Source organism: Aspergillus novofumigatus (assembly GCF_002847465.1).
Source record: "Aspergillus novofumigatus IBT 16806 chromosome Unknown P174scaffold_3, whole genome shotgun sequence".
In the NCBI taxonomy this organism is placed as follows: Eukaryota; Fungi; Ascomycota; class Eurotiomycetes; order Eurotiales; family Aspergillaceae; genus Aspergillus; species Aspergillus novofumigatus.
In genome coordinates, this window is record NW_020194276.1 from 1,221,796 (window position 1) to 1,242,839 (window position 21,044).

Sequence of the window (21,044 nt, forward strand, 5' to 3'; positions counted from 1 at the left end):
GAGACGGTGAAGAATGACTGTTATTTCCTCAAATGTAATGCCTGTAATTGCCTGAACGCCATAGAGATGCAATATAGCTGGCAAGACGCTCATTTGTTTCCAAGGATGGAAGAAGAAAGAGATTCAATTAGGATCTTATTCCCAGCCCCTCGATATCATGCATACCATGAACACATTTACCTCCGTCTTCTGGAACTCTGCATAGGCTCGAAAGCGTCACTGTCATCATCAATATCCTCACTGGCCACGCTAGCAGCTCTGGTGCTCCGACTAGTTTTCGACGCTGGCCTCGACGGTTCAGCAGCACGAGATCGTGTACTGGTTTGAGAGCCCACAAAATGCAGGGTCGTCTGTGTTTGTCTTGCTCTGCCAGAGGTTCGACCAGTAGCCGTGCCGCTAATGGTCGCTGAAGACGGGGCGGGTGACGCTGCGCTGCGTCCCGATCGGCGCTGCCTCGTAGCTACCGAGCTTGCAGCTGGTTTCCGGGTCCTTGTTGTCGGCTGTTTGACGAACAGGGCTTGCGAGTCGTCGTCGTCGTCGTCGTCGTCGTCCTCGTCCTCGTCAATGTTGGAGAGAGCTTGAGGGGCGGCATCCTCTTCATCGTCATCGAGCATGACTACATCGTCATCTTCTTCATCCGAGATTACTTGCTGTTTTCGACCTCTTTTCGTTTTAGCAGGAGTACTCTTCTTTGTTGCTGGCGCTTTAGTTGTGGTACGAGATGTGGTAGTCGCTGCGGCTCGTCCACCTCGCCCACGGCCGCGACCACGAGTCGACGCAGCCTTCTGGGGTTCTGTTCCGTCTTCAGCAGCTTCCTCTTCGTTGGGATCGCCAACTTCGTTATCAGAGTGAATTAGAGCCCCTGGTTGATCCTCCCACTCGCCGTCGAATTCCGTGTCCCATCCGTCGGGCTTCGGCTTGAACCGTTTCTTGCCCCGTGTGCTTCGTTTCTTTACTCCCCGAGAAAACATTTCTTCCATCTGTGTTCGGTACTTGTCCATGGCCTTTTGTATAGAGCTCTGGGCTAGTTCCTCGTCATCCATCTCGTCGCCTTCACGATCTAGGCTCATCAAATGCTTGACCTGGCTTTCTAGGGACTCGTTGACGAACATCTCCATCGCATGCTTGTCATCCTTGTCGATGAATTGAGCCACTGCGTCTCCGAAAGAATTCTGTGGAAGGATGGTCAACGACTGGGCCGCGAGAAACTCGCGCACCAGCTGTTCCACCTTGACCGTGTCCAGAGTGGATAGCTGAGACATAGCGGCTTCATCGACTTCGTTGTCCTTCTTGCGTGTCGTGGTATTCTTCTTCTTCCGATAGAATTGCACCACGTCGTTCACGTTGGCGACCTTTCCCACAAAACGGTTGGAAAAGCGCTGGGGGTTCTCACAGTCATAGCTGCCTCCTTCTGGCGTGGATGTCTCAACACGAAGCCTCACTAGCGGTAATGGAACTTCGCGCTCCTCATCTTCATCTGCCTCATCCTGCATTTCCAGCCATTCCGTTTTGGCTTCCTCGATTAGTTCTTCAACGATTGAGATCAGGAAGCGTGTAACTTCAGTTCTGTTGTTCTCTTTACGGGCCAACTTCTGCGCGCCTTTTTCTACTGACAGCACAATCTCTCTCATTGCAAATGGACGTACTGTTTTCAGGCGGATTGGCTCACATTTGAACTCCCGACCAGTGACGCTAAGAATCGCAACGTGCTTTGGAACCGCTTCGCCAGGAACAAGCGAAGTCGCTACCGACGACCCAGGCTGCATGACATGAAATTTCGTTTCCGGATTGAGTTTTGGATTGATCAAGCATTCGTGCTCATGGCCCCAGATGACCAGGTCGAGGAATTCTGGGAGGAAATTTTCTGGAAGATAGCCAGTCTCGGTGTATGCGTGATGGTTCTGATGGACGCACATCAAGTTGAACCAATCGTTCTTTTGAATGGAAGGCTGATAGAACTTCACTTTACCGTCTCGGAATGTTCTGAAGAGCCTCTCATCCCGTACGTTACTCATACCGTACAAAGCTAACTTCGTGCGCCCTTTCTGTAGCAGCACTGGCTTGATATGGATGTTATCGGACTCCGGTGTTCTACCGTAGTAATTTAGCAGCCCTGACACCTGGAGTAAGTCCAAGGCCGCCAGATGACCCTCGCCTGACGGATCGTCGTGATTTCCATGGATTGAGAAAATCGGAATGGCAACGTTGATGTCCAAATCTTCGTAGTTGACGTGATTGAATGCCCCTTGAAAGTTCTCGCTCGCATCACTGAGCATCTCCAACTCGCAAGGCTTGTCACCCAAACAGTTCATTCGGATTGATCGCATGACTTGATACATGGACTTTCGGGACGGCTTGTTCTCATGGAAAAGATCGCCAGCAAGGAGTACCATGTCCACGTCTCGCTCTTTGGCCAGACACATCACCTCATGGAAGCTCTTCCAGCTGTCGTCACCCCTTATCGGATCTCGCTCATTGTACCCGACATGGTTGTCGGTTGATACAAGGATGCGGATTGTTTCCGCGCCTATGTGAATCAGCCTTTGAAGCAGGAATGGCTTTTTTATTAAGTCACTACTTACCACTGATGCCAGGCATATTCCAAACAGAGAGCTAATCACACATGTATGAAGAAATGGAGGAGTAAATGTGGACTTTTCAAAGTAACCAGAGAGAAACAAGTGCTTAAATGTGAACTACGGAGGACAGTTGCTTAGATGCCTGGAGAGTGCTGCCTGCAGACAACAAACACAGCCAACCTTTTCTGACGCGGATTCATGAAAGACATGCCATCTCAGTCTGATAAATGTAATCGGCCTAAGAGCACAAAATTTTGTCCACGGAATATTATCCTTGAACTTCTCATGCTGTTATTGCGGACGAAAAAGCAATTTGCCTCCAAGGCGCGACCGTGTCACGTGCCTCGGAACGCGAAAGTCTGCCCCCGCCATCGACCATCCGAATCTTGAATCTTGACTCATTCCTTGATTTCCCTCCCAACCCTCCATTTGAGTTCTATCTCAGGAATCGATTCTACCGCATTTCCTTCGTCGCTCCTCTCTGACCATCATCCCGGCTGATCCAGGATTCTCCGCTGGTTCAGTCGCCTACATTGTCCCTCCAACCTTACCAGACCTTTTTATGCAATCAGAGTTATCTGCAGTTCTCCAATCGAGTTCCCCAGCAGAATCGCCATCCAGAGACGCTTTCAGCCCCACCCAGCATGGACATGACCTTTGCGCAGAGCATCACCGGGTCTCCGGTCCTCTTCATGAGGGAGTCGGAGACCCTAAAACTGGCGTCGAGGACGACAGCCTCTCGTCCTTGAACGCGATAAGTTCCGATCCATTCCTTCACACATCGCCGGCTGTCAGCGGTGCCAGTCAGTACAGGAACGCCATTCCACAGTCTCCCAGCAAGCAAGCAGATTGTCGCTCTAAGAGGGCAAATCTCAATGCTCAGCCGCGTATATCTCTGGGAGCCTTACCCAATGGTACGTCATCATTCTCCTAGTGCAGTGATTAGCGATTAACGAACTAACCTTTGGAACTCGCAGAGGTCCTGACTCACATTCTCTCTCATCTGCCACCGCCATCGTTGTCATCCATCTCACTTGTGTCCCGCCGCTTTTATAGCTTGGTCACGACCCCTCATGCCTGGAGAATCGCATTCTCCCGGTACTTCCCGGGTCCGTACACTGTGGAAAATGGCGATCGTCTCTCTGCAGCGGACAGCTCGGATAACGTGGCTTCAAATAAGCGGTACTTCTCGAGACTGACTGCGCTAGCTTCGTGGAGAAGCGAATACATTCTGAGGACCCGCTTGTTTAGATCGCTTTCAAGGGGCAAGCCAGCTCAATTCGAGCCTTCCAAGAAACATGGTACGGTTCGAGCTGCCAATGTACGTAATGGCAGCGCTGTAGCCACCTACACTTCACAGCTTATGTACCCCGTGAGTCACCTCGGTGGATCTTTCGGTGTAGAAGATGCCAAGAAGGAGCCGCATTTTATTCATGGTGCGACGGAGCAGGGAATTGCATCTGCTAGCGATCCTTCGACGGTCAAAGTCGGAACATGGGGCCTATCCGATCATCAGATGTTCCGGCATTTTGCGGACTTGTTCCCTGGCGATACCGAATATGGCCTCGGATCCGGCGACCTTGTTGGGCAACCCAACTGTATGGACGTCAGTCAGCCATATGGCATGGTCTATGGTGAAGGTTGTCCGCAAGGCCGCAGTTACTTCATCTCGACTACAGAGCAGCGTGGTCGTTTCCTTGGGCTCGTGGAATCAACTTCCCAACCACAACAGGGCGTCCCGGCGCTCAACCCGGCGACAACATCAACCACTGCGGTCTGGATTGCCAAGTCCCCGCACATCCTTAAGATGACAGGAGGCTTGGTTGGGATGCTCTCTGGTTCATCTGTTGGTATCCTTACGGCCTATGCCCTCGGGCCTCATCCTACTTATGAGAAGCGGTTTGAGAGAGGCCAGGTCACGGCTAAATGGGCTATCTGCCCCGGAGTTCCCATCATTGGTATCGCTGTCGATGACAATTATTCCAAGAAACGCTCCTCTCGTGGCAGGATATGGGCAACAGTTCTCAATGCGCTCGGAGAGGTTTACTACCTAACAGAAATGCCTCGACAACCCGATGTTGCGGCAAAGTTGAGCGCAGAGGAAATTGATCAGCTTGCTTGGAAGACTGGTAGAAGTGTTCGATGGGAGCTCATAGAAGCGAGCAAGCGAACTGCACGACCAGACCCGTTCAACAGGGATCCTGTCGATGGAAGCTACAGCCCTAGATCGTCGTCGGACTCGATGAAGCTGGATGATCAGCAGATAGCTGCCGAAACCAAGGAGATTGAGCGTTTCCTGAAATTTAGACCCAAGCATTTCCGAAAGGTTTGTGAGGGCTGGGATATGAGACGCGATCTGAAAGTCGACTTTGCCGGTAATGACGGCCATGGCGCCGGTGAATCAATCCTGGTTATTGCTCGAGGCGCTGGTGAAGGTGAAAAAGCCTCGATTCGCAGGTTCACCAGAATCATGAAATCCGATCTGCCAGCGGCTTCTGGAACCCTTCCTCATCTCACTGGTGATGCTACATCTCGATCTCTTTTTGGTGGCCCTAGCCATACACCTATCCCATCCTCCGCTTCGGACGCGAGTAGTCTCCCTCCGTCCAGAACTTCCAGTTACCTCAGTGACACAGTCGTCTGCTCGGTTGCAAACACAGAATGGCGCATGTCGGACTTTGGCTTCGGCGACCGAAAGTCCGTTCGGATTACTACAAGCGCCTTGGATTCTTCCACTTATGCCGTCCTGACGGCTGACGAGGATCCACTACTGGGGATGTCTGGTGGCTCGGGCTTCTCTTCGGCCATGTCATCCCCGTTGCCGCACATGAAGCAGTCGTCCTCGAACCCTGAAGTTCCCGGAAGTCGAGGACGATACCTCGCTGTTGGTACCGCCACAGGCCTGGTGTTTGTATGGGATATACGGGCGCCCTCGGCCAAGAGTACCGATATTATCAACTCCGTGCCGCCGCTAAGGATCATTCAAACCGACTCACCACAAGTGTCATGTGTTGCCCTGACGTCGTTATATTTGGTGCACGGTGGTAACGACGGACTCGTACAAGCATGGGATCCCCTTGCGTCTACCACACGGCCTATTCGGACAATCAACTCACGATTTTCTTCCAGAGCTCGTCGCCGCTTAGTGCAAGCAGAAGCCTCCATGCATGGAGTTGGCAATAACTTCTTCGCATGTGGAGCCATATGCCTTGATCCGGATCCGACTGTGCTGAGGGGCATGGTCGCTCTGGGAACGCACCTGCGGTACTGGGCTTTTAGCTCCTCTGGCGCAGATCAATATAAGAGTAGTAAGCGTCGACTTCGCCGCGGCCACAGGGGTAGCAACATCACGGCTGAGGGTCAACGATTCAGCAGCAGTGGCCGTGGAGCCCTCAAGGAGTACATAGAGGACGAAAAGGTGGAAATGGAACGACAGAAAGTCGCCGAAGCGAAGGAAAGGGCGCATCTCAACAACCGGTTTGGTATTGATCTATTGGGGCCGGACGTCAGCGAGGAGCAACTTCTCGCCTACGCACAATTACTGAGCGAAGAAGCTTTCGCTAGTGAAGCCCTCAAGCGTGGTGAAGCAGTCGATAGCTCGGTAGTCAGCACCTCTCCAAGTGACACTATCGGTCGGAATGATAGTTCCGTCGCAGCAGACGACTATTCGTCCTCATCCTCTCCCTACCAGGACACGGTCGACGATGACCTTGCACCTGATATTGCTGAAGCTATCCGCCTGAGCTTGCTCGACGAAGGAGCTTCCCAAGAAAAGTCTCCTTTTTCCGTGAAGTACTCCAAGAAGTTTCAGTCGAGTTATGGTGACATCTCACCATGCGAATTAGCTGGTGCTGAAAGCAGCCGCCAGCAAGAGCTTGACGATCTGGAGCTTGCCATACAGTTGAGTCTTGCGGAGAGCCAGAGTGTCGGGCAAACAGAGAGGCAGCAAGACAAGGAATATCCTTCGCCGAGTACATTCTCACCGGCCTCTGACAAGGGTAAAGGCAAAGGAAGAGCTTTGTAGATGAATATTCTTTTTGGTTTTGTTTTCTGACTTGATTTCAGAGTTTGTTTTTTACCTTCAATCATTAGATCGTACTAATCCTTTACATTGACTACTTCATCTTGAGCATTTTCACATGCCCTATCGACAAAGCATAAGGCATACATACAGCTGCATCCAAATTCATACAATCAATATGACCCAATTCCGAACGTCGATCTGACCTTCTCTCTGTACTAGGATTTCCTAGCAAATATCGAATTTATGAAATTCCCATATAAGGTAACAAAGCGTCATAGCTACAAAAATAAAGCCAAGTCGCATAAGCAAACTATATCAGAGCTTGATCTATATGTTCTGCACAAGAATGCACTGTGTTTGAAAGCCCCAAGACGCGGCGAGGTTACAGGACCGCCTGGACGAAGACAAAAGTTCTCAAATATTTAGCGAGAATACAAACCAGTAGACAAGAATATTAACCGATTAAAGCATGAAGAACGCCATGAACGACGCAGCAGACAGCAGGCCAACGAAGGGCACGGAAATCGTGCCAGCGGCACCCTCCTTCTTGTCAGAGCCGGACGAAGACGAGCTGCCGCTCGAGCCGGAGCCGGAAGAGCCAGAAGTAGAGCCGGAGCTGTGAGCACCAGGGGTATTGGACTCGCCGCTAGCCAGGATATTCAGCTTGATGCCAGTGATCTCCTGGCCGTTGGCGTTGTAGATCTTCTGCTTGATGTCGGTGCTCTTGACCTCGACGAGTTTGCCGGTGTTGGCGTCGGAGAGGCCGTTGTCAATCATGTTCTGGACCTTGGAGGGTCTCTTGGGCAGATCGAAGGAGTCGGTGAAGGTGGAGTTGGTGATGAGGGAGGAGTCGCACTTGGGGGCTTGGCAGAGGTCTGGGTTGTGTTGGAGGCTTGGATGCGGCTCATGTCGAGCTTCTTGTACTGCGCCATGAGGTTGTCGTAGTCGACGAGGAGTGTGACGGTGCTGTTGTCGTTGATCTGGACGAGACCGTAGTCGTTCTCCTCCTGGGTGTATTCGTAGACGAGACCGCCAGAGAAGGACTGGGTCATTTGCTGGCCGTAGAGAGCCTCCACTTCGGTGAAGTAGCGGGGCTGGACTTCGTTGCAGCCGTATTCGGAGAAGAAGACGGGGATAGAGGCGTCGGCGAAGTCCTCGGTGAGGACATCGTAGCCGCTCTTGGTGTAGGACGAGTTGCCGCACCACGAGTAGGAATTGAGGCCGAAGAAGTCCGATTGGGAATTGGCGTCGTCCGCGCACATGAAGTAGTTGAGGGTGTCCATGAGGATGGGACGGATATCGGCAGCAGAGTACCCAACAGGAATGCTGCGGTTAAGGTTCTTTGCGATGTAATCCTTCATGTCACGCTGAATAGCCTACGAAAGTGTCAGTGGGCAGGCAATCATAAGTTGTTGAGATGGATGACATACCCGGACGTAAGTGGGAACATGCTTGACACTCTGCTCGTTGATGACCTCGTTTCCGGCGAAGAAGGCCAGGGTGTTGGGGAAGTTTTTGAACGCTTCGACGACACCAAAGACCTGCTGGAAATAGACATCGTTGTAGGTGCTTTCAGGGTCGGTTCTGTCAAGGTACCCGCCATAGAGAGGCGAGTTGACATCCAGGATCATGTAGATACCAGCTGCGTTGAAGATGGATGCGCACTCGTCGTGGTTGAGACTCGGCGACAAGTTGTAGATACGGATGGTGTTAACCTGTTTTCGCATAAGTAATGCAACGAATCTTGCTCGGGAAAACAGTGAATCATACGCCCAAACGCTGCATGAGAGCGGCATCCCGCAAGCATGCATCAGGATCGCTGAGAGGATCTTTGTCCTTGGTGAAGCCAGAGGAACCGCCAGGCTGGTAGCTGTTGGACAAGAGAACGGACGATCAACAATTCCGCCTTCAAAATGGTCGAGCACCGCGGAGAGTAAAATCTTACTCGACACCCAAGATCTGGAACCGAGCACCGGTTTCACTGTTCACAAAGTCCTTTCCCTTGACCTCAATAGGAACGACGGCGCTGGCAGTGGTCGCGAGAGCGCAGACCGCCGTAAAAAGGCGAACGTAAGTCTGCAAATCATTCTCAGTATACCAATCAAGATATCAAACAGCGCAAGGACGATATAACGAAACTATTGGAAATTTACGTGTGACGAACCGGAAGCATGTTTGAACGTGGAAGAATAGTTTTGGCCCGATGTGGATTAGAAGCTGAACGATTGGATGGACCCTTTCACAGGGAGTGCCGGAGCGAAAAGAGGGGCTTAGTTAAAGGGTTCAAGGGTCTTCAAAAGAATGACTGAAGTTAGGGAGGCGTGTAAACAGAACAGAAGGAAGCGATCGTGGCGATTAAAAGATATAACCAACGCGACAAGGAGAAAGAATTCGAGTACGAAGGAACAGAAGGGAAGAAGGGAGTAGTAAGGGGAAGAGGACTGAGCAAGATCTTCATTTTGGAAACAGATAGGGCCAAGAGCAATTATCAGCGCCCAGGAGTTACATTAGACGATTTAATAAGGCTAAAAGCTGGGCACAAATGGCACAATGAAGGACAGTGGAGCATCGTGAGAGTGAAACAGTGCGGCCAAGCGGCGCTAACAGCAGTCCGGCGCATCCACAACGCCAGCGTCTCACCTCAAGGGTCAGACTGGGTTACAGAGGCTGGGATTGGGTCTTTCCACGATCCTAAAGAGTCAGACATCAGACAAGTTCGTCTTGGATGTCCTTGGGGTCGTCCTGTCTAGAATCTGGCTGCCTTCAAATGAGTTACAACCTCAAAGAGAAAACAACAGCTGACTGAACTTTTACTTTTTCTTCAAAGACCGTCTTTTTCACCCTGCTAGAACTACTGATCCTTCTAAAATACATCCCAAAGCAGACCCATCGTAACGGAGGATTCGGAGACAGAGGAACTACCGGGGCTCAGCCACCCAGCGAAATGTGGTGTCTGGCCAGGTCCGGGGCAAGGAGACCGATGATAGGCGAAAGGGGAGAGATACACATAAATAGAACGAAAAGTCATGGCGCCGAGAAATACCAAGATGGTCCGCCGCATCGGCGGCCAAGACACAATGCAAATGTACAGGGGTGGAAGAAGAAAGGTCACAAGTAGTGGAGATTGTTGCGAGCGCCACGTGAGAGAGAGATTTGAAGAAAGGAGAATCAGATAGGTCAGTCTGGAGAAGTTACCAGGCCAAGGCCCAGCGTGGACCGGAAGCTCAAGAGACAAAGGCCAAGACTCCTATTGCGGGAAAAGGCGAAATGACGGAGACGCGGAGGGTAAAGTACTGTGGAGGGCTGCTTTCTTATGACATTTATTCGACGCCGTGGTTGTCAGCACTGCCACCCTCGCCAGTGAAAGAGCCCAATTTGAGACCGGCGTCCATGGCGACCATTTCGGCCAAGATCTCCAACACATCCTTAGGGACGGTCTTGTCATATATCGAGATCAGGTCCTTGGGCTGAGGGTAGACCTTGAGAGCCTTGTAGAAGCACAAAGCAGCTTCAATCTGGTCGGAGCCTATATGCGAAGGTGTGTGAGCTGGCTTTGTGTGTTGTTGATCCTGATGACTTGAGCGAGATGTTGATCATACCTTCGGCACACAGAGACTCTCCGCGAGCAACTTGACCCATGAAATAGGCCTCCTTCTCTTCCAAGTCCGTTGGGAAACCTTCGTCCTTGGCCTGCTGGACTGCCTTCTTGATGGCTTCCCGCTGCATAGCACCCTGGGCCTCTGCCTCCTCCTTGACAGCACGCGCAAGTCGACGGTTGTTTCTCTTCAGGCTTCTGCGGAACTCGGGATCGGTCTGTCTCTTGTGGTCAAAGAATATGGCGTAGGCTACAGGATGAGTCAACTTTGATCGGAATACATGCGATCGATGGATTTCCTCGGCACTTACCCAAGAGGCCGGTCAAGATGGTGCCGGCAGAAGCAGCCACCAAGGTTGAGGTCTTCATGTTGGTGCGGAGAGAGGAGGGTTTTAATTAAATCTAAAAGGGTAGAATACAATCGGAGAAGTAAAAAGAAAACAAAATAACCTCTCGTAGTTCCAACAACGGATGGCAACCTTTGACGACTGGAAGTTTTGGTGACGCCCGGCTTAAGCTTGTAACCGGGCAGCCGCGATAATTTTGAAGCGCGGGATCATTGTTGTTCCGCCTCGGGGTTTCTCTCCCGCTTGAGCGCCCAACGGGACAGCTACCTATGACAAAACAGCTCGTCATGCTGCAATGCTTGCGCTTTTCCTCAGCTCTTTCATAGCTTATCATCTAACCGATCTGACCGCGTGTTGAACGTCTCCATCCGAAAATATGGAAGGTCGCGGGTTGACCCTCCGAAGTAGAACGCGCCGTGCTCGTCCTCAAATCAGTGCTCCAAAGCCCATATCCGGACCGCTTCCACCTAACATCAAGGGTACCGATTCGGGTCAGGGAAACAATATCTCCAAGTCAGTGTCTCGCGAGCGAATCCCTACGAATGGCGCCACCTCAGATCTAGTAAAACGGAGATACTCAACGCGATTCAATCAAGCTCCAGAATTCGATGCCAGCGCCCCCCTGTCCCTGGTCTCCCTGCGGCAGCAAGCAACTATGGCGGATTGGGTCCTCCGGAAGCCAGCAAAAAGCCGTCGTCCGGCTCCTCCGGGCCGCCGCAAGTTGATTTGAATGCATTGAGGGATCCAAGTCTGCCGGTAGACAGATGTGAGTCGCTGTGAAGCTTAGCTACCGTTCTGGACAGATCTCATGTAGGCTAATCCGGCATGCCAACTTGTAGATGTAGCAAACCTGCTCGCCAATGCTACGGAAGAAGAAATCGAAGAGTACCAAAACAATCTACGGAAAGTGAGAAACAGAACGTCCACCGACCTCCAGCAGAATGTGTACCAGAATCGCACCCAGTTCATCAAGATCAGTAAGGAGGCGGAGAAGCTCAAGGGCGAGATGCGGACGCTACGCACTCTGATGGCGGAACTCACCACCGCTCTGGGCCAGACAGCTATTGGAAATGCCCCCAATCCTATGTCACCGACGGCGGATGACTGGGTACCGAAGCGCAATGCGAATCGCAGTTCAGTAGCCAATCTCGAAAGCATGTGGAACGTCCAGCTTCAAACACTATGGAAGACGGTGGAAGGATCGCAGAAGTTCTTGCCTGTAGCTCCAGGCCGGCATATTGTGATGGAGACAGGGCAGTGGGTCGAGCTGGACTCGGCCACGTGGAAGCCTAGGCGCCCTGTTCACATCGTGCTTCTGAACGACCATCTACTGGTGGCTGCGAAAAAGCGAAAGCGGGTCGACCAAAGCAACCCCAACCATCGAGGGCCGGTTCCGACGAAACTTGTTGCGGAGGAGTGTTGGCCGCTACAAGATGTTGACATGATTGACCTCGGGCCAATATGGGCACTGGGGCAGCCCGCGAAGAAGCCGAAGAGCGGGGCATCGCAAACGCAATCAATGTCCGAGTAGGCTCAAAGACTTTCACATATCGCCACGACAAGCGGGATAGTTCCGACAAGAGCGAGCTTCTTGCGACTTTTCGAAAAGCGGTGGAGGACCTTCGACGAACACTGCGGTCTGAGACAGAAACGGCGACTAAGCCCACCGATGGCTTTGGCTATGCAGGTGTCAGACATTCCGTTTCCCAAAAGTCAGATCTCAATGCTTCAGACGCTTCCCGCGACAAGCCCGAAGTTCGCATTGATGTTGATGGAAAGCAGCAGAATATTCGATGGGTGGATGGACAAGTGGATGACCTCGACATCGATATCGCCCTCCAGCGTTTCGAAGAAGCAGTTTCTGGCATTGAGCGGCTCAGAAAATTAGCCAGGGGCTTGAAGGGGAACTCGGTTGCGCAGCAAATCATCAACAGCAAGGTCGACGAACGCGCGGCAAAGCTGGCCAGTGTCTTATCACGAGCATTAGCTGGCACTCACTCGTTCTTGAATGCCACCAAGACGAACGTTACCTGGCTCACTCGTCTAGGCTTTGAGGATCAGGCTCGGGAGGCCTACTTGAAAGCCCGATCCGATGTGATATCCAAAAGGGTCCGGTAAGTCTTATCGCCAGGGCCCCAATTTTGAATGTATGACTAATTTGAGACGTATCTAGGGCATGTGTCTTCGAGGGCGATCTCCCTCTCTATATATTCCAGGTTTCCTATGTCTATTTCACCTTGATCAAAAACACAATCAACATCTACCAGCAATGCTTCCCGGCTGTTATGACAAGTGCGTGCATCAAGTGGGCCAAACACCACTTGGACGGATTCAATGCCCTTCTCACCCGGCAGCTCAGCAGCGTACAGCGAGGCACGACTGTCTGGCAGAAATGCATCGATATCGTACATGAGCATGCCGACTCTCTGACCGAAGTCGGTGTAGACTTCGCCGACCTTGTTGCCAAGGGTTTGGATCTGCATGATGATGGTGGCGAGAAGCCACAAATGACTCGGTCGGAGTCTCTCATTTCGGGGCTGGCGGATGCTGCACGGGACCATGCTTTTTGATAAGAATATCAGGAGGTCATGCTATTAGCGATTTTTTTCTGCGAGCTGCGCTCTGGGTAATTTCATTTTAAATTTCAATCAGACTCAAATATGAGTAACAATTCATGTCTGCAAATCAAGATTCTCAAATCATTCCGCAAATCCAGGAAACCTCTGAAAGAAACATCTATCCATCCCCCATTACCTTTTGATTCCTGCAATACCGATCAAGAAGCGGGTTCACCGATATTTTCTGGTGCTTTGATCAGTATTATGGAGCGAAAAAGGGCCAATATACGACACTGGATTCCCGGCTATGATTTCATACTTGTGGCCTGATTGATGAGCATTAAGTCCTCGTAGCTGAAGATTCTAGACCGTTCAAGGTCGCCCCGCTCGTTGTATCTAGCTTGTGATCGGGGCTGTCGATCCATTTAGAATTGTCTGGGGAATGGGGATAGACTTCCTTTGGTCCGAGTCAAGTACGTACATAATGTGGTGAGAGGTTGAAGGTGCTATTTGTACCGGTGCTTTTGCAGACAGAGCACCTGAGTTAGGATTTCGCTAGATGTAGAGAGCTAATGTACATGTGAGGTATGCTATATAGAATATGTCTATGTCTATCACCAACCAATGTTTATTATATCGTGTACCATTCATAGATATTCCCGTCATGGCGCCCATTCTTAGCGGAAGATTTTTTCTGCCGTACTGGCTTGGCTGCTTTATCGAACGCCGAAGGAGGAGACCATGCCAGATCCCAAATCTCGGGATCACTCATGACACTGCCCCGTTGTAAAACGCCAAACCGGAAGTCAAGTGGCTCGCCTCCGTCGCCCGGATCGGACGGGAGACGCATATAGTACCGGACGCTGTCAGGGATTTCCTCCTTAACGTGGCTAATCATGATGAGAGCCTGGTCCTCGGATAGACCTCGGTGCCGTACTTCACTAGGCTTGACGTTGGAGCCCTTGAGCCACGTAGCCTCTGTGCTTGCTGTGCGCCTCGTGATGGAGGTTTTGAGATTGCCGCGCACCTCACCTGCCTCGAGGAAGTGGATACACTTGTCTCTGAGGGACGCAGACATGTTGGAGAAAGGTTCGTCAAGGATAATGATATCTGGCTTGTGGATCAATGCACGAATGAAGAGTACGAGACGTTGCTGTGCAGTGCTGAGTTCTCCGAACCGTATAGAGTCGGCATACTCGACATCGTAGTCTGTCGGCACGAAATCGCGATTTTTGGTAGTTTTGAGTTGTCCGATATTGGGGAATAAGTCCATCGCGCGGTAATTCACACCAGGTGGTTTCTGTTGAGTTGTGACGGCTGCATCTGGGTCTAATTCGGCTTTGAAGAACCTCAGCGCTGCACTCACGTCCAGGTCTCGTTCGTGATCCAAAGTCGGCTTGGCAAGGAATGTTTCGGCAAAGGCAGACTCGATGGCCTGGCGAATGCTAAGTTGACGGGGAAAGAAAGCATGAATTTCGGGGGACGAGTGACCAAGGCGCGATTGAAGCTCAAAGATCGAAATGCCCGGCTTGCCCGCCTCGGGCAAACGCGAACGCCCAAAGACCTTGATCGGCAAAGCGTAGGTTTGTGGATGGTCCGATGTAATCAAGGATAGTAATGTGGTCTTCCCTGAACCATTGGCCCCAAGTACCACCCAACGCTGGCCGCGACGAACGGTCCAATGCAGTCCCTCCTTTTTCTGGTCGCTGACCGTTTGCTCCCATCCGCCAAGGACGACCTTGTCGCCGTATTGCACACGAACACCTTCCATCTCGATCAGCGGCTCTCCCCCATGAGTTGTCACTGCAGTGCTTTGACCCACGCTAGTTTCAATAAGATTGAGATCCCAGAGCAGTTGTCGATCCAGAAAGCCCGACTCCATATCCTTTCGAGCGTTCTGCAGTATTTTTTGTTCCTCTTCACTGAGTGTTGGGGACCTCCTGCCCTTCTTTGTAAGATGCTTCCAGACGCGCATGACTTTGTCCGCTTCCGACCTTGTGCCCTGGAACAAGATCTGGTTGGAATTCCCGAGAAGAAGAATGTGAGTGATCCAATCCGGAAGATTGTCCTGCGGCCTCAAGGCGAGGATCAACCTTGGCGAGGCCTTCACTGCTAGGCGTTCGAGAAGACCGGAAATACTCCGAACTGTAGCTGGATCGAGGCCCACTACGGGGATGTCAACACCCTTCTCATATGTTCACTTGTTATGGACAGTGACTTACTGAAAGGTTCATCAAGCAGTAACAGCTCTGGCTCACTGAGGAGGGCCTTTGCGATCCGCGCACGCCTTGTTTGGCCATTGCTCAGATTGGCAACAGGCATGTCGAGCAGCTCGCCTAAGCGCAAGTCGGTGATAACCTGCGTCAACAACTCCTCATTTCGGACCGTTCCACCCTCCTCTCCCTCTAGGGGGTTCAGAGAGGTTTGGCCCCTAAGATACTGGCGGACAGTCCAGTCGGTTTCTTCCCGAAGACTCTCATACCGAGCACTGAGGTACGCGCCCCGAGTGCCGCCGATTGCCTCTGAACCCTCCCCGATGAATCCAATGTATTGAATTGCATTTCCCACAAACCGTAACCGAGGATCTTTGGCTGCGATCTCGTCCGTGAGAAGGAAAGGATAACTGCGAGCGGTGGGCGGAAGACAGACGTACTGGCCGCGGAGGAGGTCAAGCAGCTGGGTTCTTCCCAACGAGCCGATCACAGCCCAATGTTGTAGGCTTTCCTTGCCCTCGGTGGGAGAAGGAGTCGGCTTCGAAGGTAGGACAAAATTTAAGTTTTGGAAGAGAGGGCGGTTATGGCCTTTGGCCGCATCGTCGGGAGTAGGGTAGTTTTCGTAGAAAGTTCCATCTTGGATGCGAATTAGCGGCGGTGCCAAGGAGGAGCCATGACGAGCAATGCGGATAAAACTCGACGGTCTGAAGTGGCAGGAGCGCGATATTGATCGTCTGAGCAGCATATTCTTGAAATTGTTGTCGCTCCCTCATGGAGCCGTCGCATACGGCTTGAGTGACGATGACTGCTGATCTCCGAGTTCGCTGGTGGTCGGCCTTAAGTCCGAGGCTGCAATCCCCGAGCCTGGCCACGTGATCATTTTCAAGTATGAGAAAGCAATGCAATCAACAAACAAATCAAGAAGAATTCGAGTGCGCAATCGGAGGCAACTTGATAGCACTATGGCAATGGGAAAGATTGGACGCCTACACCTTACACATGCATCCGAAATAATGGCAGAATAGGACGACTTTCCTCGACTGCGAGTGTGACTATACAGTACTGGACCATTCCGGTCTTGCAGATACCGAGGCCCAAATGATATACCTACCTTCAGTTACCACAAACTTTCTAGCTCAGCATTCCTTGTCAACTTGCTGCAATGTACAATTTGCACTGTTTGAGATGCCTTTATCCATTTCAGCCCCGTTCGACCTACCCTGTCTCTCTGTCGCCGGATAACGACCGAACTCCGATAAGCGTCGGCTAAGGTCAAGTCCCCTCACTCGATATTCAATGCACGTACGGACGTACGGAGTGGGGGACTGAGAAAGCGATCTTCGGAATACCTGAATGTCCCTCACCAGGTCATACTTTCTTGAAGTTCCCCTCTCTTGATCTCCTGAATCGTGACCTTTATCATACCCCCTCTACAAGAGACGTAAGATAACATGACTGTCGACCACTCCACCACTAATGGCCGGTATGTCGAGTGAAGGTCCGCCCCTCAACTTGCTATAGATCACTGTCTTCGTCACTATTTCCATAGGTCGACTCTGATTTTTGTTCATGCAGTTCAGAGTCAGAAGAAATCTCTCCATTAGATTCTATTCCCTCACTCCCCTTATTTCTGGAGGCACAGAAAGTCTCGCAGCACAATGCGGGGAAAGTTGCGGTGATAGATGCGGCCAAGGGGGAGCAATTCACTTACAAGCAGCTCTTAGTGGATACGGCAGCGTTGAAAAAGATCATTCTTGAGGAATTGCGGCTGAAAGATTTGGAAGAAAGACGCATTGCCTTCCTGGTCCCGAATGGATACGACTATGCTGTTACCCAGTGGGCCATCTGGGCAGCTGGCGGCGTCTGTGTGCCCCTCTGTACGTTTTGTAACCGTTGACTGTCGTAAGTCTACTAATATCAAGTGCCAATCAAAGGTACAACTCACCCGGTCAAGGAACTACTCTACACAATAGACGACTCGGACCCATCCTTGGTCATTCTGCACCCTGCGTTCGACAAGTTCAAGGAGCCGCTCCGTGGGTCAATAACAAAGGATGTGCCATTCATGGCTCTTCGGCCTTTCCATGCGAAAAAAGATATCTCGTCGAATTCCCTGCCTACGTTCAGGCCTGCCGCCTCCCTGGATCGAAGGGCGCTGATGATTTACACATCTGGTACAACGTCAAAACCCAAAGGCTGCGTCACAACGCACAAGAACATCACCTTCCAAGCGAGATGTCTCGTTGAAGCGTGGAAGTACAGCCCGTCTGACCACCTCATCCATGTCCTACCGCTTCATCACGTCCATGGGATCATCAACGGCTTAACGGCTAGTTTCCTCAGCGGAGCTACGGTCGAGATGCATGCCAAATTCGACCCGCAAGTCATATGGAACCGGTGGCAGGAACAAGGCTCCTGTACGATGTTCATGGCGGTTCCAACGATATACTCCCGATTGATCGATTACTTCGAGGCCAACATACGCGGCACAGACAAGGAAGCCGCTGCCCGAAGTGGCGCCAACGCCTTAAGGCTCGTCGTAAGCGGTTCCGCAGCTCTCCCTACCCCTATCAAGACCAAGTTCGCCGCAATCACAGGCCAGATCCTGCTGGAGCGATACGGCATGACAGAGATCGGCATGGCGCTCAGTTGCGGGCTGGATGTCGACAAGCGGATAGACGGCAGCGTCGGCTGGCCTCTGCCTGGCGTACAGGTGCGGCTGGTCGACAAGGAAACGGGCGCGACCATTGAGACTGCGAACGAGGACGGCATGATCGAGATCAAAGGGGACAACGTCTTCCTCGAATACTGGCGACAGCCCGACGCAACAGCCAGGGAGTTCACTGCAGACGGATGGTTCAAGACCGGGGATGTCGCACGGCGCGATGATGCGGGCGCATACTACATCCAAGGCCGGGCGTCGGTCGACCTGATCAAGTCCGGCGGGTACAAGATCTCGGCTCTAGAAGTGGAACGGAAGATGCTCGGCTTGGATGCCATTGAAGAAGTTGCGGTTGTGGGTCTTGCGGACGAGGAATGGGGCCAGCGCGTCGCTGCTGTTGTCAAGCAACGGCCTAGGGTGAGATATTTGCCTGTTTCGAGCACCGTCTCTCGCAAAGCATGAACTGACGGAGCTGCAGACCGAGCCGCTGGAACTTCAGAGCCTTCGTGCGCAACTTAAGCAAGAGATGGCCCCTTACAAGATTCCGACAGTGCTGAAGGTTGTGGACAGTATTGAGCGCAATGCGATGGGTAAGGTGAACAAGAAGATAATCGTACAGGAATACTGGCCCGATAAGGCTTGATCTGGAATTGCCACTGGACTGCACCATGAAGCCTAAGCATCATGAGTCACAACCTTCTATATAAATGATCCTTGACAGAAAACTGGAAGACTTATTAGTGTCTTCATTGGTCTACACACGCTATACTCTCTCATGTACCATCTGCAAAAGAGAGTCTTATGCGGGTGAAATGCCATAATCTCAACGACCGCACGCCTCTAATAAATTATGGAGTACTATACATTGTAAATCACACAAGAGAACCAGGAAGGATTGTGTAGTGAATACAAATGTTACAAAGACCAGGCAACTGAATCAGATCAAGGCTTGACAACACTCAAGAAAGGAAGGGTCAGGTCATTGAAGAAAGTAACAGCTCCGTCCGAAGTGGCAGTGGTAACATTGCCCTCGGAAAGGCCACAGACCGACGCAAAGGAACCGTACTGCTCCCTCTTCTTGGCCACCAGCGTGGTATACTGGTCGAGCGGGCAGCTGCTTCCAGGTCCAGAGCGGCAAGACGGGACGGCTATGAACGTTAGCCTCATTGCTGTAATATGGCAAGGTGGCAGATGCTACGGGGCAAACTTACGATAGACAGCGTCATTCAGGCGGATACGGACATTAACCGAGGTCTTGCCGTGAGTTGTGCAGTTGAGACGCTCGAATGCGATGGTCCCCCGCATAGGGTTTACGCGAGTGCTGACGTAGATCTACAGACAACCGTTAGAGCTGAGTTGGATAAGGGAAAAGCTAGCATACCCTTTTCTTATCCATTTTATCAGCGGCAAGGGGTTCCTGCTCGTCGAAGACGCCTAGGAGGGAGGCGAGCTCGTTGATCTGGTTGTCGTGCGTGAAGGCGACGATGAGAGGAGGGAGCTTGCTCGTGCCTGTGGTCGTGTTTGCTGTCGCCGCTGGGCCGTCCTCGAGTAGGTTGACGATGCCCTGGAGGACAGGGAGCATAACGGTCATGTTCTTTCCAGCGCCGGGACCTGAGATTGAGAAAAGATTCAGCGGCTTTGGTTTCCCCCTCCGTCTCCTTGTACTATTCGTATAGGGATCACTCACCCGTGCCGTAGTAGTAGCGAAGATCCTGTCGGTATTCGTACTGAAGGATTTCATTAGGAGTGAAGACATCGCACCAGGGGCTCCTGCTGCCGGTAATTTGGGTTTCGAAACCACACAGGTACGGGAAAATCGAGACTTGGTCATCGGTTAGAGTGAGGTTACCAGAGATCTTCGTGTTGAGTCTTTTGGTGATGGGTGGCAGATAGATCTTGTCCCAGGTCGAGGCATAGGTGCCTCCGCTGGTGTCCTTGAAGCTAGGACACATGTCGGATGTCGCAAGAGAGTTGCCGGTGGCTGCTGCAACGTCCGGATTAACGACATAGATGTCGCCGTAGGTGGAATTGGGTCCGAGGTAGCCACGAGCAAAGAGCCTATCAAATATTAGGAGAGTCTAGTTTTGCAGATAGAAGTTCTCTGGAATACCTAGCAGAGTCAATAGTGCGTTTATAGTCGTTCGCCCACAGCAAAAATGGCGTATTGTCCTCGTAGAATGAAGGGTACCGAAACCGAAGATCTACTCCAAGATTGTACCTATCAGTGTATCAGCATCGTTCTTCAAAAGTGCTGGCCGACAGAAAATACTCACAGTTCCTTGTACCCAGTGACGGAGACTTGCGCTATCTGCTGATCGGGGTATCTCAGCACCGGAGCCCAGTCAGAGACAAAGCTCAATGACCCAGAGGCTTTGAATTTCGCAGATTGGAACTATAACTCAGCAATTGAACAATGTTACGATGCCGAGGAAACATACAGCATCGTAAAGCGCTTGCCACTGTGCATAGGCGCCGGGATCAGGATATCTGCTGCCATGGCGGACAACGTAGATCGCCTGATCAACGGAGCATTGATCTGGAACGTCAGACGAGATCTTGTTGATATTAGGCCCTGTTCAGATAAGAAGATCAGTATAGGAAATAATATCGTTTCAGGGAAAGAACATACCAGCGAACCACGGAGAGTTAGCTCCCAGGTGTTCAAGAGGCTCCAAAGCATGAACTGAGGTTGCATAACCCAGGCTGAGAAGCCAAAGAGCCTGAAGTGTCGGTCTCATTCTCCAATTTTGTGAGTTTGACACTCAATTGAGACAATGTAAAGAAGAGAAGATATCTGGCTGTGAGACATTTCAACTGCCTCCATGGTGCGACTCGTGGTATTTAAGATATCCAACAACATCCTCCCCGAAAACAAGCGTCGAAGACGGACAAATTCGAGCCATCGCGAGGCAAGTGTCTCCACCAGTTCTTTGTAACCGAAGGTGATGTCTCGGTTGTCTCGGTTGATTGTTCGACGGTGGTGAGAGGAGGAAGTGCCTAGACTGCGGAGTGTTGACTCGGCCAGGCCGTTCACCTACAGCAGATCCGCCACGTGCGTCGAGTGGC

General features: G+C 51.6%; 8 protein-coding genes across 8 annotated transcripts; 3 read left to right on the forward strand and 5 right to left on the reverse strand.

The window, feature by feature from the left end:
* Positions 1–70: 70 nt before the first annotated feature.
* Positions 71–2,942, reverse strand: P174DRAFT_127508 (MRX complex nuclease subunit). Its single transcript, XM_024821091.1, has 3 exons — positions 2,760–2,942; positions 2,583–2,696; positions 71–2,527 (listed from the first exon to the last, which is right to left on the reverse strand). The coding sequence occupies exons 2-3, from the start codon at positions 2,596–2,598 to the stop codon at positions 177–179; spliced, it is 2,367 nt and encodes a 788-aa protein (XP_024683800.1). The 5' UTR covers positions 2,599–2,696; positions 2,760–2,942; the 3' UTR covers positions 71–176.
* Positions 2,880–6,603, forward strand: P174DRAFT_386470 (F-box and WD domain protein; the record flags this gene model as incomplete). Its single annotated transcript, XM_024823306.1, has 2 exons — positions 2,880–3,493; positions 3,557–6,603. Exons 1-2 carry the CDS (start codon positions 3,142–3,144, stop codon positions 6,601–6,603), a joined length of 3,399 nt encoding a protein of 1,132 aa, XP_024683801.1. The 5' UTR covers positions 2,880–3,141.
* A 60-nt stretch (positions 6,604–6,663) lies between these two features.
* Positions 6,664–8,813, reverse strand: gel2 (1,3-beta-glucanosyltransferase gel2). Its single transcript, XM_024826904.1, has 6 exons — positions 8,768–8,813; positions 8,549–8,679; positions 8,374–8,473; positions 8,034–8,318; positions 7,528–7,979; positions 6,664–7,495 (listed from the first exon to the last, which is right to left on the reverse strand). Exons 1-6 carry the CDS (start codon positions 8,774–8,776, stop codon positions 7,066–7,068), a joined length of 1,407 nt encoding a protein of 468 aa, XP_024683802.1. The 5' UTR covers positions 8,777–8,813; the 3' UTR covers positions 6,664–7,065.
* A 632-nt stretch (positions 8,814–9,445) lies between these two features.
* P174DRAFT_403769 (TOM complex receptor protein TOM20) lies at positions 9,446–10,593 on the reverse strand. Its single transcript, XM_024823999.1, has 3 exons — positions 10,510–10,593; positions 10,203–10,448; positions 9,446–10,129 (listed from the first exon to the last, which is right to left on the reverse strand). Exons 1-3 carry the CDS (start codon positions 10,565–10,567, stop codon positions 9,924–9,926), a joined length of 510 nt encoding a protein of 169 aa, XP_024683803.1. The 5' UTR covers positions 10,568–10,593; the 3' UTR covers positions 9,446–9,923.
* A 328-nt stretch (positions 10,594–10,921) lies between these two features.
* On the forward strand, positions 10,922–13,115 carry P174DRAFT_458769 (exocyst subunit EXO84; the record flags this gene model as incomplete). The annotated part of the gene is made up of 5 exons (XM_024829708.1): positions 10,922–11,169; positions 11,196–11,311; positions 11,385–11,963; positions 12,023–12,659; positions 12,719–13,115. The coding sequence occupies 5 exons, from the start codon at positions 10,922–10,924 to the stop codon at positions 13,113–13,115; spliced, it is 1,977 nt and encodes a 658-aa protein (XP_024683804.1).
* A 490-nt stretch (positions 13,116–13,605) lies between these two features.
* On the reverse strand, positions 13,606–16,134 carry P174DRAFT_511009 (putative ABC transporter). Its single transcript, XM_024831743.1, has 2 exons — positions 15,326–16,134; positions 13,606–15,269 (listed from the first exon to the last, which is right to left on the reverse strand). The coding sequence occupies exons 1-2, from the start codon at positions 16,059–16,061 to the stop codon at positions 13,735–13,737; spliced, it is 2,271 nt and encodes a 756-aa protein (XP_024683805.1). The 5' UTR covers positions 16,062–16,134; the 3' UTR covers positions 13,606–13,734.
* A 335-nt stretch (positions 16,135–16,469) lies between these two features.
* P174DRAFT_439831 (acyl-CoA synthetase) lies at positions 16,470–18,820 on the forward strand. The gene is made up of 4 exons (XM_024826905.1): positions 16,470–16,799; positions 16,892–17,193; positions 17,251–18,395; positions 18,457–18,820. Exons 1-4 carry the CDS (start codon positions 16,768–16,770, stop codon positions 18,619–18,621), a joined length of 1,644 nt encoding a protein of 547 aa, XP_024683806.1. The 5' UTR covers positions 16,470–16,767; the 3' UTR covers positions 18,622–18,820.
* Positions 18,821–18,920: 100 nt separating this feature from the next.
* P174DRAFT_386481 (putative histidine acid phosphatase) lies at positions 18,921–20,948 on the reverse strand (the record flags this gene model as incomplete). Its single annotated transcript, XM_024823307.1, has 8 exons — positions 20,608–20,948; positions 20,417–20,550; positions 20,252–20,370; positions 20,089–20,196; positions 19,666–20,036; positions 19,360–19,589; positions 19,190–19,310; positions 18,921–19,147 (listed from the first exon to the last, which is right to left on the reverse strand). The coding sequence occupies exons 1-8, from the start codon at positions 20,714–20,716 to the stop codon at positions 18,921–18,923; spliced, it is 1,419 nt and encodes a 472-aa protein (XP_024683807.1). The 5' UTR covers positions 20,717–20,948.
* Positions 20,949–21,044: the final 96 nt, after the last annotated feature.

Bases quoted from the DNA above. Each gene is read 5' to 3' on its own strand.
- gel2 (XM_024826904.1), bottom strand. The intron at 7,980-8,033 runs GTATGTCATCCA...ACACTTTCGTAG, and splicing joins ATGTTCCCACTTACGTCCGG to GCTATTCAGCGTGACATGAA. The intron at 7,496-7,527 runs GTACAAGAAGCT...GCCGCATCCAAG, and splicing joins TACGACAACCTCATGGCGCA to CCTCCAACACAACCCAGACC.
- P174DRAFT_403769 (XM_024823999.1), bottom strand. From the start codon at position 10,567: ATGAAGACCTCAACCTTGGTGGCTGCTTCTGCCGGCACCATCTTGACC. The intron at 10,449-10,509 runs GTAAGTGCCGAG...CTCATCCTGTAG, and splicing joins CATCTTGACCGGCCTCTTGG to CCTACGCCATATTCTTTGAC. The intron at 10,130-10,202 runs GTATGATCAACA...CTTCGCATATAG, and splicing joins AGAGTCTCTGTGTGCCGAAG to GCTCCGACCAGATTGAAGCT.
- P174DRAFT_511009 (XM_024831743.1), bottom strand. From the start codon at position 16,061: ATGCTGCTCAGACGATCAATATCGCGCTCCTGCCACTTCAGACCGTCG. The intron at 15,270-15,325 runs GTAAGTCACTGT...ACATCCCCGTAG, and splicing joins ACTGCTTGATGAACCTTTCA to TGGGCCTCGATCCAGCTACA.
- P174DRAFT_439831 (XM_024826905.1), top strand. From the start codon at position 16,768: ATGACTGTCGACCACTCCACCACTAATGGCCG. The intron at 16,800-16,891 runs GTATGTCGAGTG...TTGTTCATGCAG, and splicing joins CACTCCACCACTAATGGCCG to TTCAGAGTCAGAAGAAATCT. The intron at 18,396-18,456 runs GTGAGATATTTG...ACGGAGCTGCAG, and splicing joins TTGTCAAGCAACGGCCTAGG to ACCGAGCCGCTGGAACTTCA.